Source organism: Equus przewalskii, chromosome 19, assembly GCF_037783145.1.
Source record: "Equus przewalskii isolate Varuska chromosome 19, EquPr2, whole genome shotgun sequence".
NCBI classification, from domain to species: domain Eukaryota; kingdom Metazoa; phylum Chordata; class Mammalia; order Perissodactyla; family Equidae; genus Equus; species Equus przewalskii.
Genome location: NC_091849.1, coordinates 55,607,568 through 55,623,017, shown reverse-complemented (window position 1 = coordinate 55,623,017; position 15,450 = coordinate 55,607,568). Strand labels below are relative to the sequence as shown.

Sequence of the window (15,450 nt, the reverse complement as noted above, 5' to 3'; positions counted from 1 at the left end):
GGACTACGAGCATGAGTCCTTTCGAGGAACATCCAAACATCTGCCTGCTCTGAGCTTTTGTGTACACTGTTTACACCATATGCCGTCACAGTGGGAGGGCCTTGTCAGAGGTACTAAAAGAAGCACTCATGAATTTCATGAAAATTGTTTTCTAGGGTGCATTTACCTCACCACGGGCAAAAGAAACATATAGCAAGTATTGTGAATATCTCTGTTATGATTTCAAGATAGCAAATTTTAAGATTTGATTTTGGTAGCCATATAGCAAGATTTTTGGACATTACAGGAAAAATAAAACTAAAATTTGGATCCATTCCAAAATGTCATTGTATGATGTGCAGGAATTATTCAAGCCTTGATAGTTTCGTTTAAAGGTTCACTATTACTTATTTGAATCCCTTCCGTCTGAAACCAAAGCTGCACATCAGACCAATCGTCCTTTTTAAAGCCACCTTGTAACTCAGCTTGCAAGGCACAGCACTTTTAGTGTGTGTCTGTTTCATTTACTGCAGGTACTCCCCAAAGTGGTAAAGCATTCTTTATTTTCCGAAGTGTGGAATCTCAGTAATTTGGCATGCTCTCTAAAGTAATATTAAAGTTCATCCATAAGCATGGCTTTCATTTTTTTCAACAAGAACCTTGTCTTCATAATATGCGTAGACCTTATTTTTTAAGTTTTGGAACATTGCAGTTTTGCATACAAATTAAATACATATATTAAGTTGGATTTTATTATTTATTTATTTAAATGACTGGAAATTAATTTTTTATTTTTGTTCCTTCTGAGTTGTCATAACTTTTTACTTTTCTTTGTGTCTTATCAACTTTTTCACGTACCTAGTTGATTATTTGTCTATCTCTATCTCTTTATCTCTCAAGGGTCTTTTAATATTAAAGTAATATGAAATAATACTAAAATAATATCATGAAAATACAAATTATCATCATTGCTACTTATGAGCTTTTCCTTTTCAATGAATATCTGTGTTAGCAAATTGAGCACAAAAATTACAAAGGCCATAAAACTACCACCACCCATCATATGTATAATGATTTTATGGCTCCAGAATCTTAGAACTCAGTACTACTCAAGTGAACTAATATGTAGTAGATTTCTGACAAGAGAACGTTTGCAAGGGAAACTTGGAATATTTTGTTTACTCGTATAAAATTTTATATATGAAGCATCAATAACACATGCAACAATTAAATGTTCAGCAGGATGTTCTGGCTTCAGGTAGACTCAGGTACTAGTGATGAAAGGTTAATTCACAGTTAGATCTGTGCTTAAGGAAGCACTGGAAATAAGCACTATGATATAAAATTATAGACTTTGGAGTTTAGAAAATTATATTTATATTATAAAAGTAATACACAGAATGTATTCAGTCTAAAGAATATTTACAGTTTCAACTATCCTTACCATTGGGCATTTGAGGAACTTCTCTTCTGTATTTATTTGAAACATTTAGATGCTTCATTTCTGTAAAGACAGTGGTTTGTATATTTTGATTGTCTAATTAGAAAAACCTGAGTTTATTAAAATACCTCATCATTTAACATTTAATGATCCAAATATTGCAATTAATAAGTCAACTGATTATCTTTATTGATATGCATTTGCATTAAAAGTGTAATTAGAAAATTTCGGGGCCGACCCCATGGCGCAGCAGTTAAGTTTGCACATTCCATTTCTCAGTGGCCCAGGGTTCGCCGGTTCAGATCCTGGGTGCAGACATGGCACCACTTGGCAAAAGCCATGCTGTAGTAGGAGTCCCACGTATAAAGTAGAGGAATATGGGCATGGATGTTAGCTCAGGGCCAGTCTTCCTCAGCAAAAAGAGGAGGATTGGCAGTAGTTAGCTCAGGGCTAGTCTTCCTCAAAAAGAAAAAAAGAAAAAAAAGAAAATTTCTGTAACTTTACTCCCCCAACCCAGATCTGAATTTCTAAGATAACACTTGATGCCTCTTTGTCATTTTAGACTTAAAGTAATCAAGACCATATGTAAATTATCTTGATTAACAGCCAAACACACTAACTAATTGCTCACCTTCCTCCAGATCTTTATTTCTTCATTCCTTTCTTTCTCTGGTTAATGGGGTTATTATGCTTCCAGCCATTTCTACATCTAGAAACTTACTTTGTTCCTACTTTTCCCAATCATACCGCAGACTTCCCATTAGAGTGCTCTCAGATTTATTGTGGTTGTCCACATTCTCTCTCTCTTACTTCACCACACACCTGCACACACTAGCCTTTTCATTGTTGCCGCTGTTCATCGGTGCCAACGAGAATGTTCTAATCTCCAGCCCAAAATATGGATTGTGTTTGTCCACTCCATGACTCTTTCATATTTTCTTATTAAGTGAAGTGTTAAAAAAATTAACATACAATTTATTCTCTTAAAAGATAGTGATTCCTACCCTTTTTGGTTATCAGTAATCAGTTGCATGTTTAATTTGTGTATATATAACCATCTTTAAGAGTATGGCAAGCAGTAGTCCAATTTAATCAGCATAAGGTGTATTGAATGGAATAGGCTCCACCAGCATTAACATTAATGGATTTACCAAAGCTGTCAGCTTTGTAATCTTAGGAACTTGATTTTGTCAACACTCTGCATGTTAGCTTGGATCCTTCAACAAGCAGATGCTAAAATGGTATTGAACATATAAGGATTTTATTACGGAAATGCTCTTGTGCCAAAAAATAAGGAGGGAGCCAAGGAAGAGAGGAGAGCACTTGCAGTATAATATCCGACCCAGAGGAAAGAGAGATGAAAGCTCCTAGACGTCCCTGGTGCAGTGATATTAAAGGAAAGTCCAGCAATGCTGTCCAGGAATCCCTGAGGCATGGTTGGAGGCGTCCTGTGACTCCAAGAAATGGGCCTATTTTAGCATCTTGACCACAGTTGGTCATTGGCTGGGAGGAGCTCTTGGGTAGCGTCGGCCTTGGGAACAATAGGATTTCAGAACACAGCAATTGGGATTCTCAGTCAATTGCACATGTAGTTAGAAGTCAGCATTGTCTTGGCCCCCAAAGCCCTGGAAGATGATCCATTTCTTAAAACAGAGTGTATCTAACTAAATTCATGAGAAACTTGATTATATATCAACAATAGTTGTTTAGCTGACACCAAGAATTAACCTGCAGTGTCAACTATTCATCTTAGTAAGACTAACAGATTCTCCCCATAATAGCGGATTTCTATCTAGGAGCTGAATTCCATTCTGCAGTTGGATTGGTGAGCATAGACTCTGAATAAAGAGATTTAAATGGACAGTTCAAACTTTGATGACACTAGGTTATGACATTCAGTCATATTTCCCTACATACCAAAGCTACACCTGCCCCAAGAAACATGCAGATCACACCTGGGCCTGAGCACCCTCCCTTTGGACGGGACAGGAAACAGCCTGCTGAGGTGTGCCTCTCTGACTCTGGTCTCTCGTGTTCCATGCTGACCAGCCCTTCTGTATGTGTTAGCTTTTACACAGAAAAAAACACCACAATACTGGCTTAACACACCAATTTGTTATTATTATTATTTATTATATTTATTATTATTATCCACCAGTTCTGGGCTTGGGTAGGTGATTTTTCTGGTCTTCATCAGCTTGACTGGGACTGGATGTGCTAGCATGGTTTCACTCATGTCTGTGGCCTCAGATGCGATGACCGGGAGGGAAGGAATGATGGGAGCCTCTTCGCCACATGCTCTCTCATCCTCCAGAAAGCTAGTCCAGGCTTCTTCCCCTGGGGGCATAAGAGTTTCCAGTGTCAAGAAAAGACAGGCTCTGATATGCAAGCACTTTCCAAGTTTCTGCTTTTGTCATATTTTTTTCTTGTCCCATGGACTAAGGCAAATCATGTGGCCAATTCCAGAGTCGGTGTGATGGGCCCTATTGAAGAGTATGAATGAGTATGAATGCACAGATGCCTGAACAAATTTTCAGTAAATTGTTCAGTAATTTCAGTAAATAGTAACTGTTCAGTAATAGTAAAATTGAGAATTGTTCTATCATACCATCTGATTAGTATGTTTCTCCTCCTCTCTCTTTCCCTCTTCGTCCTCCTTCACCTCCGCCTCCTCGTCCTCCCCTTCTTTATGACTACATAATGACTCAGACTACATCCACATTGTTCCATTTTCTGATTCTGGCATAAAAATATTTATACTCTAAAGTAAACTTTTACATATACTGAATTCAGCTGCAATTTATTAATTTTTGTCTCAACCCTCAGTATTGCCAACAATGAAAATCTATCTCTTTTTACAGTTTATAAGGATTCTGAGAGTACATGGGTTTTCAGATAAGAAGCTACAAAGACTTCCTTTCAAATTAGGAATATTACATGGGAAAGTTATGGAATTAATTTTTATTTTGATGGTGGCTAGTCAATTCACTCAGAAGTAGCAATTCATCACATTTCCTGTTCCTAATAAAATAATAGATGTGTTTATTCTTCAGTTTGGTTGTTGTTTAAATGTGAAAATTAACAGGTAGAAATGGAATAATATATGACTTGTTAGAAACTGTAATTTTCTGCTGTATAGCTCTTCTCTTAGCCAACCAGTTTGAGCCCGTTATCACTATAATCAGGTGCTGAAGAGGATAAACATGAAAGCAGCGTGTTAAAAATAAGAAAATAAATGCTTTGGAGTGACTAGTACCTTTGCTTGTAATCAAGGCAGTATTTGGAGCATGAGGTAAAGCTGCATTAGAAATCCTTGTAGGCTCAATGCATCCCTACCATTTTCTAGACAGAGGTACATGGGTGAGTGGACACAGTTTTCACTTAATATTACTATGACGCACACATGCAGAGCTAAACTGGCATCATTTGGTGAAATGATAGACTTGTTTTCTGCGCCCACAACTAGGCCTCAAATGTCATGTCTGTTAGCCTGCCCTCTACAAATATTTCTAGTCTCAACTCCTAGACTCCTCTCCAGCACTAGAAAATCCACTAGAGTGATTTCACTTAAACATATGTGTACTGGAAAAGAACTTCATCAGATTGGCCATTTGGCAAAAGTAACCAATTACTCAGTTTTGTACTGTTCAACCAGGGTGGGGTGTGTATGTGTCTATGTTAGTAAAATGAGAGACAGGTGAGACTGTCGTTTGTTTTTTGAAGATAGCATTCATCTTTAGTGACTCAGATCCACTCTCTTGTCCCACTGAAATGACTGTTACCTTTTCACACTGATGAAGGATAGAGATTGTCTCTTTGACTGAATCTCTGGTTATTACTGTGTGTAATTTGCCTTATGCTATGGCTACCACTTTCCATCAGCCCAACGGTAGAACACATGGAAAGTTCCTTATTCTTAAACATTGCCCATCAAATTGTTTGGTTGGAACTCACAGCTTACCAATCATCTGAAACTGTGCTATCTTTATTTGCACTTCTTTATGGTTTTCACACGGTACCTACTTAGGGACTTGAGATTGCCCCTTTTCAGTTTATGCATCAGGAGATATTTGAGTATCATGCAGTCATTCATAATCTACACATATTCATCCCAGTAAAGTTGCTTTTTTTAGTAATCCTCATGTTGACAGTCATAACCTTGGTACATTCCAAGATCTTGTTCTATAGTGCCATCTTTCTTTTTCTGGGTAACACATCAAGTGATATCCCAACAAATCTCATCTGATTTCCTGCTGAATACTTCCTTGATAAAACAAGCAACTTCAATTTCTCTTTATAAAAATAGGAATTTAAAGTATATTCACTTTTTCGTCATTTTGGATTTTCATATACTAGGCTCCAGAAAATAAATGGAAAATTTCCTTTCTAACTGTGTTTGTTCAGCTCTAAGAATCCAATGCCCCATTTTAACTCATCAGGTCATGTTTTTTCTTCTAGGACTACAATGATGAAATTCGTCAGGAACAACTACGTGAATTGTCTTACTTAAATGGCTCAGAGGACTCTGGTCGTGGCAGAGGTATTAGAGGCAGAGGGATCAGAATAGCTCCCACAACTCCTTCAAGGTACATTAGTTCATACTTGGAATAAATTAACAACAAATGAGGATGGCAGTCCTTTGCTGGCTTGCTCTGTGTCATGATCCCAGTTAGGAGTAAACAACAGCAGCATCAGCAACAGTAACCACCACCACCACAAAAGCAATACAGCAAATGTTTATAGAGCACACAAGAACTTTCGTAAATCAACTCGTCAAATCCTCCATACCAGGGTTAAGTATTATTTACAGCTGAGAAATTGAGGTACAGAAAGGTGTAAGGAATTTGCCCAAAGGTCACACAGACAGTCTGACTCCAGAATTCATGGTTTGAGCTCTTAATGACTATCCTAAGAAAATAAGAGCACACCTGAGACTTCCTACTCTTGTGCCTGTCCCCATGATTAGGACATCAGATGATACAGTCATTTGCCTTGTTGAACCAGGATGGCCTTGCACACGAAGAAAGTTACAAATTTTGTTTGTGTCTTAAGTGGCCCTTGAATTGAAGTAGTCTTGCCAGATAGGTAGAGAGATAGGTGATGATGACAGAAAGATAGATAGATAGATAGAAGATATTTAGATAGATAGGTAGATAATATATATATACCACCAGTCCAGAAAGCCAGAAGCACAATTCTTGCATGGCCTATGCTAAGAGTATTTAAGTTCAGTTACATTTGACTTTGCAATGTCCTTGGTCATCAGAGAATTTTATTTGACGTCGGTCACTTTGCAAAGAAATTGGAATCTTTCTGCATTGGGATTTGCTTTGTAGAATTCTGAATTTGTCAAGCTTTCAACAGGAAGCCTTGCTTTGACAAGAATTAAAGCAGAAAGTACTCATAGCCTTCACACACACACAATGTGATTCAGTCATTGCCTTCACCCTCTTGTAGTTGGCCTTCAACTCTCTAAAGGACATCAATCTAGAATATTATTTCTTACGTTGCAGAGAAATCATCTTAAGAGATTCTAAGACACTTTGCTGGTTCAATTTATTTATTAAATTATGCCCCAAATATTTTTAACCATCACTGTCAAAAGACAGCTGTTTTAATATTTAAATCATAAACATCTCGATTTCACACTTATCAGAAAAAAAAAAAGTTAAGAATGATGAATGTATAACCCGGGCAATAAAGGTCTAAAGGTAAAACATGCCAATTCTGGAAATTACATTTGATTAAAGGAAAAGCTTCTGAAAATGTTCTAGAGCTTATTTTTTACATTTTTATCTTAAAAAAATAAAAAACATAGCTTTCTAGTGCTATCCAGGAACATTTATTTATTGCTAAAAATTAATGTGACATAACTTTATTTTGTGGTCATACTTTTTTATGGAATCAGCCTTTTATAAAACCTTGTACATTTCTAATTTCATGATGGGTTGTGAAACGACATCATTGCGGGTAATCTTAAATTGATGAAATCGTATGGTTTGAATCATGAAATTATCACTTTTATAGTTCAAAAAAATGCCACTTTTGTCAGTTTATGTGATGTAACCTAAGTATATATTTAGCATGTCTACAGAGGAGACAGCTTGTTTGTATTCCATAGTCCTTGAAATTGGAACCATTTTTTAAAAATACTGCACTAACCTGCTTTCAAGATTATAAAATCATCGTATTAATAGATTTTGTTTTGGTGTTGATGTTCCTCAGTGTAACACTACATTTGCCATATTTGAGTGGACCATATAGGATTTCAATTTAGTAAATATTTTATTCTAAAATAGTAATCTCTTTAATGATCTAGTAAAGAATAGTGCATTGTGATCTGGGGTTTTCACTATCTTAGAAGAAAAATTTCATTGAAAGCCCTTGATTTTTAATATCCCATAAATCATACTGATCTGATACTGCATATTAAAAAGACAAGAAAATTAATATTGGAACTTAAACTTCACTTCCAATGCTATATTGATACCATCAATATATTAACATTAATGAAAGTAAATGGAACAGAACTCTGTTGTCTTCTATTTCAAACCACATGATGAAATGTATCTGCAGTTAAAAAGGAATAAGGAGGGGCCAGTCCCATGGCCTAGTGGTTAAGTTTGGCACACACCACTTCAGTGGCCTGAGTGCACACGTTCAGATCCTGGGCACAGACCTACACCACCCATCAGCCATGCTGTGGTGGTGACCCACATATAAAATAGAGGAAGATTGGCAACAGATGTTAGCTCAGGGCTTGTCTTCCTCAGCAAAGAAAAAAAAAAAGGAATAAGGAAAAAACTTCACACAACAGAAAATCATATTGATCAGAAAGCTCTTGAAAACATGAGCTAATTGATGCTAATTTGTGAATTCTTACGAAATTATGACTATTCAGTTACTTATATTCAAAAGGAATTATGCCTGGGATATTTTAAAACTTCTATAATAATTTGTTGAAAATGTATTTAATTAAAGGAATTTACATTTCATTAAACATATCTATGAAAACTATCTAATCTTCCAATAAAAATGCATACCAGAGAACAAAGCATTACATCTTACATTATAATAATGTATATTACATGATTGAAGAAGTGAGATGTGTGACATCTCTAACACATCACCACTACATGTGGAGTGAGAGCAAACAGTGGAAAATAAAATGTTAGCGGCAGATTTTGAAGGCTTTTGTTTACTACAATGAGGACTAATACATAGCACTAATGGAGTTTGTTAAAGAGGTCGTAATTATATTTGTTTCTGGGAAAGACTACTCATTCATCCCTGTGAGTGATAGGGAAGAATTAGAGCAATGAGACAGACAGACAGACAGGAGGCAGGTTTTCTGGGGCTGTGTCTGGCAGACAGTTGATGAAGGGATGGAATGAGAAATTAGATTTCATGTGAGCATCACATAATTTAAAAGCAGGAAGAATTGTTACAGATTCAGAAATCTGATTTTACCCCATTACGGAAACATTCCCTTCAGACCCAGAGAGTTATAATCCTTACCTGTGATTATTCAGTGGTATAGCCAGGACATGCAGATATAGTTTAAAGTAGGGTGACATATAACTTACTATCCACACGTGGACACTTCTGAGAGTGTTAAAATGCCAAACTGAACAGGCGGCTGGGACAGCAGTTGTAAATCAGAACTATTCTGGGCAAACCGGGACTTACGCTCACTCTCCTTACTGGGAAACAGATAGGTGCTTAGAGGCCCAGGGAAGGTAAAATTGGTCGTCCCATCCTTTTTTATACATGTGTTTTTATATTATCATGATAATAAAGAATATTGTATTCTCGGCTATGTTGTGCTTGAAGCGGCACTGGGCCTTCTGGCTCTTTTGTATTTCACCTTTCCTCAATCCAGGAGAGGGTCCTCTTTACATTAGCCTCACAATAAGTTCTCTGATAATTTCTCTATTCATCAGCGCTGTAATCTATTTAAAACTGTTAAAAGCTTTACCAGCATTCTTACTGTTCACTCATACAACCTCGTTCTCCACAAGCAAGAAAGAGCCAGCCGACTGCTATTCACACAGAAAGCGTCACAGACATCCCCACCTGTGGGCACAGCCAAACTGTGGGACTGTTGACATCCCAGTGATCATCATTTTCCCCAAAGCTTTAGTGTTCCTGCTCAAAGCAGTGCTTTCTGGAGGCCAGCCTTTCAGACATCATAAAAAATGAAATAACCATGCTTTTGCCCAAAGACTTCAGACAAACACTCAACCTTTCCAGAGACCTCCGAATACCATAAAAGTTGGCTGCACCCATTTGATCTTAGGCTTTTAGTACAAGTTGCTTTTGTGTCAAGCACTGTAGTACCGAGTATTCAGTCTGTCCTTTTTTGCAGAATCCTAATGTCTTTCACTAGCACCATAGTTACCACAGGAAAATAAATTATATCAGAGACGGTACCGGTTCGGGGGGTTACATGCATGATGCTAAATCAATGACAATGAGTTGTGATTTCAAGTGACCTCAAGCTTAAGCTACTATAATAAACACAATGATATCACCGTGGTTAGAGTTCCTCATTTTATTAAAGTATTGAAGTGCAGGCAGATCTTTTTTTTTTTTTTGTAGATGACAGCATTGCATATCAATGTCAATAACCTCCTGCAGGGAGGAGACAGACCTTTAGCAGCTCACTTTCATAGATGGTCCAGTGACTCGTATATTAGACGATGCTCTAATTTGGGTCTTCTTGGAAAATTTGGAATAAAACGAGAGGGAGTTGGTTTTTGTTTGTTTGCTTGGTTTAGTTTTGTTTTTGTGTTTTATGAAAGAATATATGACACTATTTTACATGGTTTTCATGATAACTAATTCAAAACCAGTATTTACAAAATTTATTCTATGGAAGTCAAATTGCTTTACATCCTAAAGAATCTCAGTTAAACACACACACACACATACTGTCTCACACACACATTCACAAACACACACACCTACTGTCTCATACACACACTTACACATACATGCATGCAGAGATCACTGCTTTTTTTCCCCATGATATGGAGGCTATAGTTTGGGAGTTTTATCTGTTTTAGTCTCTTTCTCTCATTGCTTGTCTCTGATTTGTACATGACCTGTTTGTCCTAGGGGCCGTGGGGGTGCCATTCCTCCTCCCCCGCCACCTGGACGAGGTGTGCTCACCCCTCGAGGGACCACTGTGACCCGTGGAGCTCTTCCAGTGCCCCCTGTAGCAAGAGGTGTCCCTACCCCACGAGCCAGGGGGGCACCAACAGTGCCAGGATACAGGGCACCCCCTCCTCCAGCCCACGAGACTTATGAGGAATATGTAAGTACCCTCAAGAAATCCATTGTTAGGAAGACTAAACGGACTGAATAACAAGCTAAGCCTCAAATACGTTCATATACCATGAACATAGCAGATGATGTTCATTGCAGAAAACAAATGTCATTTGCAACAGAGTTTAAGCAGTACATTTAAATGAGAGCATTTTGGAAAAGCTTTCATTTTACAGGTGCCATCATTGTTGTTAGTACCAGTTACAGAGCTTGCATTTTAAGAATCAAACTGTCCTGAGGTTTTCTTACCTTTAGAAGACATGGTCAATTTCAAAATGGAAATAATTATGAGGATAATGTGCATCATCATATGTTTACAAGATTCTTCTGCGACGTGATAAAGATTAGCATAAAACTCACTCGGAAATACTTAAATATAATGTGATTGTATTATAAACTTTGGTAATAATGTAAGACAGTGTGGCTGGTCTTTCACTTAAACATCGTTACTCTCTCTTTCACTGTATGAAAGGTCTGAAATTGGCAGGTATGAAGAACTCAAACAAATATAGAATGAACAGAAGAAATTCAGTGTCTCTAAGCATTGCCCTCCTTTCCCATCACTGTATCGCTTGATACACCCTTTGACCTTTCGTCTACGTCTTTAGTCCACTAGTCACATGTATGCTAGTCCCTGTATCCATTTCTTCTACTATATTACAAAAATTGTGAAAAGGGACAGTTTCCTATTCATTTGTGTAACCATAGTAAGTCGCTGTAAATGTTAAACTGAACTGATGCCAGCCGGATCATTGTCCTAGGAAGAGGTTCATTTTGCCTTTAACCTCCTCAGCATGCTCATCCCCAGATCCAGGTGTTTGTTTCCTTCAACCACCCACAGACATGCTGTCCTCTTAAACATCCTCTGTGAATGATTACTAATTAAATATAAACTCTTCAAGGACAGTTACTGTCACATGCTGGGCACTCAAAACAGAAATGTTTTATGGACTGGTTAATAACCAAGCAAAACTTGATCCTAAAATAAAGTGAACATAGTCGGTAAGGTGTCATTAAGAATGTAATAATGCTTAGAGTATGTTAGCTTTTAGGAATAATGTTGCTCCTTAAATGTGAAACATTGACTAATATCTGCAAGGGTAAAGAAAAATTTTTGGAAATCCTTTTCTACTGGAAAAGATGAAATGTGTTCATCTAAAGTATCTATTATACATTAAGTACCAATATTTAAAATCTTCAGCATCTGAAAATTGAGAAATCAGAAGCAGAAAACATATTCTACCCTGTAAACAAGCCCACACGTCAGGAAACACAGAGCCTAGTCCTGTTTCTGCCATCTCTTCCGGAGACATAGTATGTAAAAAATAAGTACTTGTTCAATGAATGAGTTAAAAATCCCCAACACGGATGATGGGATCATTCTTTTTTATCTCTGAGGAATCTTTTAGCTCTGCTATCTTTGTATACCTTGCCACTATGGTGTTTTTGTCTTCCAGACAGGGGTGTAAAGAGTCAAATCTTATTTCAAAAATTAAAAGAGAGAGAAAAACTTTTCGCATAATAGTGGTCAAGATTGTTATTAATCAAAGAATTTTCAGGGCATCTAGCACACTGATAAAAGAGAGCAAGGTTGGCGGAACATCATAGCCTTTCATGTAGCAGCGAAAACAGTGCAGCCTTTCACATGCACTCCGATTTACAATGAAGAAATTCCTGGAGTACCAGGCAAGTAAGAGTCAGAGGCAAAAGTCTAAAGAATTTATAGGAACATGGGTGAGAAGGGTTATATCCTGAGTGGGAAATCCAGGAGGGGAAGTACTTCCTAGAATGAGTAAAAGAAAATACTTAAAGCCATGTAATCTGAATCTTTTACCTAGATTTTGTCAAATCCCTTTGATTCATTCACTCAGTCATTTACTGAGCCTCCATATTATTTCAGGCACTGTTGTGAAGGTTCTGGAGACATAGCTGTGAACAGGACAGACCAAATACCTGCTTTCCTAAAGCTGACATTTTAATGGGAGGAGACAGAAAACAAGCATATATCAGTAAATGAATAAAGTAATGCCAGATGGAGCTAAGTGCTCTGGAGAGAGACGGGCGGAGGGCACTGCTTTAAAATGGGCAGTTAGGGAGCAGCCCTGACGGCTTAGTGGTTCAAGTCCGGTGTGCTCCACTTCATTGGCCCAGGTCAGGTTCCCAGTCGCGGAACCACACCACCCATCTGTCAGTAGCCATGCTGTGATGGCGCTCACATAGAAGAACTAGAAGGACTTATAACTAGGATATACAACTATATACTGGGGCTTTGGGAAGGGGGAAACAAAGAAGAAGAAGAAGATTGGCAACAGGTGTTAGCACAGGGTGACTCTTTCCCAGAAACAAAAAAGGGCAGTCAGGGAAGTTCTCTCTAAAGTGGAGACTTCAGCAAGCGCCTAAATTAAGTGAGGGTCCAGGCCAATGGACTGCCTCTGCAAAGAGCATCCCAGCTGAAGGAAACAGCAAGCATAAATGCCCTGAAACAGAACCTGCTTGAAATGCTTGGGGATCAGCAGGAGGACACGGAAGCTGGAGCAGCCTGTGTGAGGGGAGGGCGTAGATAAGGTCCAGGGATGGACAGGCCAATTCCTGCTGCTATTGGAAAGTTTCGAGCAGGAAAGTGACGTGATCAGATTTATGTTTTAAAAGATTTATTCTGCATACATCACTGAGAACAGAATATGGGAAGGGGGTGGCCACCAGAGTGGAAACAGGGAGACCGGTGAGTAACTCATTGCAATATTTTCCACTGACAAAACGATGGCTTGGAGGGGCTGAGAGGAGATCAGACTCTGAGTGTTCTCTGAAAATGATTTGACGGAATAGATGTAAGATGGGTGAAAAAGAAAAAGGAGTAAAAGATAATTTGTGTGACTTTTGTGACGTGAAGGGTAAACTGATCCTTGAACTGAACAACTGGGTTAAATCGAAGCATCGTTTATTGAAAGGAGGTGTACCACAGGGGGAGTTGGAAATTTAGCCCGAGATCCCATTAAAGGTGTCTGGCCTTTAGGAACCTCTGTTGCGTTTCTGGGTGGGCAGGACCTGACTTTTGAAACACACAGCAGCATCCCGAGGTATGAATTCTAGGTTTGTCACCAGCTGGTAACTTATAAACATTCTGAGGCTTGGATTTCCCTTCTGTATAATGGAGTAATCAATTCAGCTTCACAAGACTGCCCTGAATACTAGAAATAAATATTCATAGGCACTTATAAACGTGCATAAGTACCTAGAACATTATAGGCACTCAACAAAAAGTAACTATTATAGAAAATTCCATCATGTATGATATTCTTTAATTTCTGCCTGGAATAAGCTATGAACCCGTGGAAGTCATAGACATTTACCTACGTTTGGTGAATTAACTGGGCATCATTGATTACAAATAGCAGAAGCAATTTTATCTTCTTTTAGTAATAAATAAATAAGTAAACAAACAAACTTGGGGGGAGGGTTGTTGTTTGAATATAGAGTCATGATGTCCAGTAATAGGAATGCCATCAGATCTTGGTAAAATATGTCCATCCTAGGGCTGCCACGTTTACATGTCCAGTTCTCATCACCTACCGATGCTGACTGGCTGTCTGGCTCTGAGTCCTAAGCTGGATCCCCAGGTGGGAGAATCATGCTCATCCAAGTTGTCAGGTGTCTAACACCAGTCAGTCAGCTATGCCTACAGGGCAGGTTTCTGAAAACCCGGTGTGAGATCTACCACTCATCAGCCACCAGTGGTGAGAGGAGTGTAGGAGTGAAGTTCACACAGTATAAATATGGTTACTAGGGACCCAACCCCTAGGATAATATGGGGAGACACTCATTTCCAGAGATGGAGAAAATATTAGGAACTTGGCACATATCTCAAAATATATCTACAATAACATACTGCTGATTACGGGAAAAAGTAGATACTGTTTTTAAAAAACTCTTTTGTGTCATATTTTATTAAAACCTGTCCTATGGCATATTTTAACTTTTTTTCCTAAAAGCAATCCAGTGAGTCCATAAAAAGTTTAATACATGGCTGAGAAGCTGCTGACAGCATCTTTGAAGTCTCAATACCAAACTCAGATTAACACTCAAGAGCCGCTACCCTCTGCTCTAATTTTAAACTATTGATTCTTCCGTAAGGGATAAGAAAAACAGAAGTTTAAGTGTCTCAGTAACAAAATAATAGCACCAGGCTGAGTTGATGGCAAAACTCTCAGAGGAGTTCTTAACTTTCAGATAAAATTTCTTGGAAAAGGTTCCCTTTATTACAAAGGACACTCCAAGCCAATTCGCTCTTCAGACTTGTCTTTCTCCCCTGCTGAGTCTCAGCATTAAGTTTCTGACCACAGAGAATGTATATAGGTAATCAAATTCACTCCTCGCTGCTTGCCTGACAAGAAACAGCTTACTGTAAATGAGATTGCTGTTTAAAACCATCATTAGTGTTAGCAGAGTCTTAAAAAAAATGTGAATTTTAGTTTAATTGTTCCACATCTTAATCCAGACTTTAAATATTTTAAAGCTTCTTTTCACTGACCTTCTGCTAAGAGAATACATGTACATTTTACAGATCCATCATCATGATTGAAGTAGGTTTGGGGAATTGAAAAGTAGATTTTAAAAACCTCCCACACAACAAAATATGAAGCTGATCAGCTCTGTCAGTGGATAATACATTAAAAGAGATTGAACTTAAACTTTTGAATACC

The 15,450-nt window shown here is 38.0% G+C and overlaps 1 protein-coding gene and 1 long non-coding RNA gene across 4 annotated transcripts in view; one reads left to right on the top strand and one right to left on the bottom strand.

Annotated features, from left to right (window-relative positions):
* Positions 1–15,450, top strand: part of KHDRBS2 (KH RNA binding domain containing, signal transduction associated 2) — a 551,264-nt gene that overhangs the window by 320,384 nt on the left and 215,430 nt on the right. For all 3 annotated transcript variants that reach the window (XR_011529819.1, XR_011529818.1, XM_008525631.2), the window contains exons 5-6: positions 5,879–6,006; positions 10,541–10,739. Coding sequence is in view for 1 of the 3 variants with exons in the window: in XM_008525631.2 (XP_008523853.2) it covers positions 5,879–6,006; positions 10,541–10,739 (327 nt within the window). In the remaining 2 variants the exon portion in view is untranslated. The remainder of the gene's footprint in view (positions 1–5,878; positions 6,007–10,540; positions 10,740–15,450) is intronic.
* LOC139077180 (uncharacterized) lies at positions 3,533–4,101 on the bottom strand. Its single transcript, XR_011529506.1, has 2 exons — positions 4,029–4,101; positions 3,533–3,903 (listed from the first exon to the last, which is right to left on the bottom strand). It is a non-coding gene; the product is annotated as an uncharacterized lncRNA (long non-coding RNA).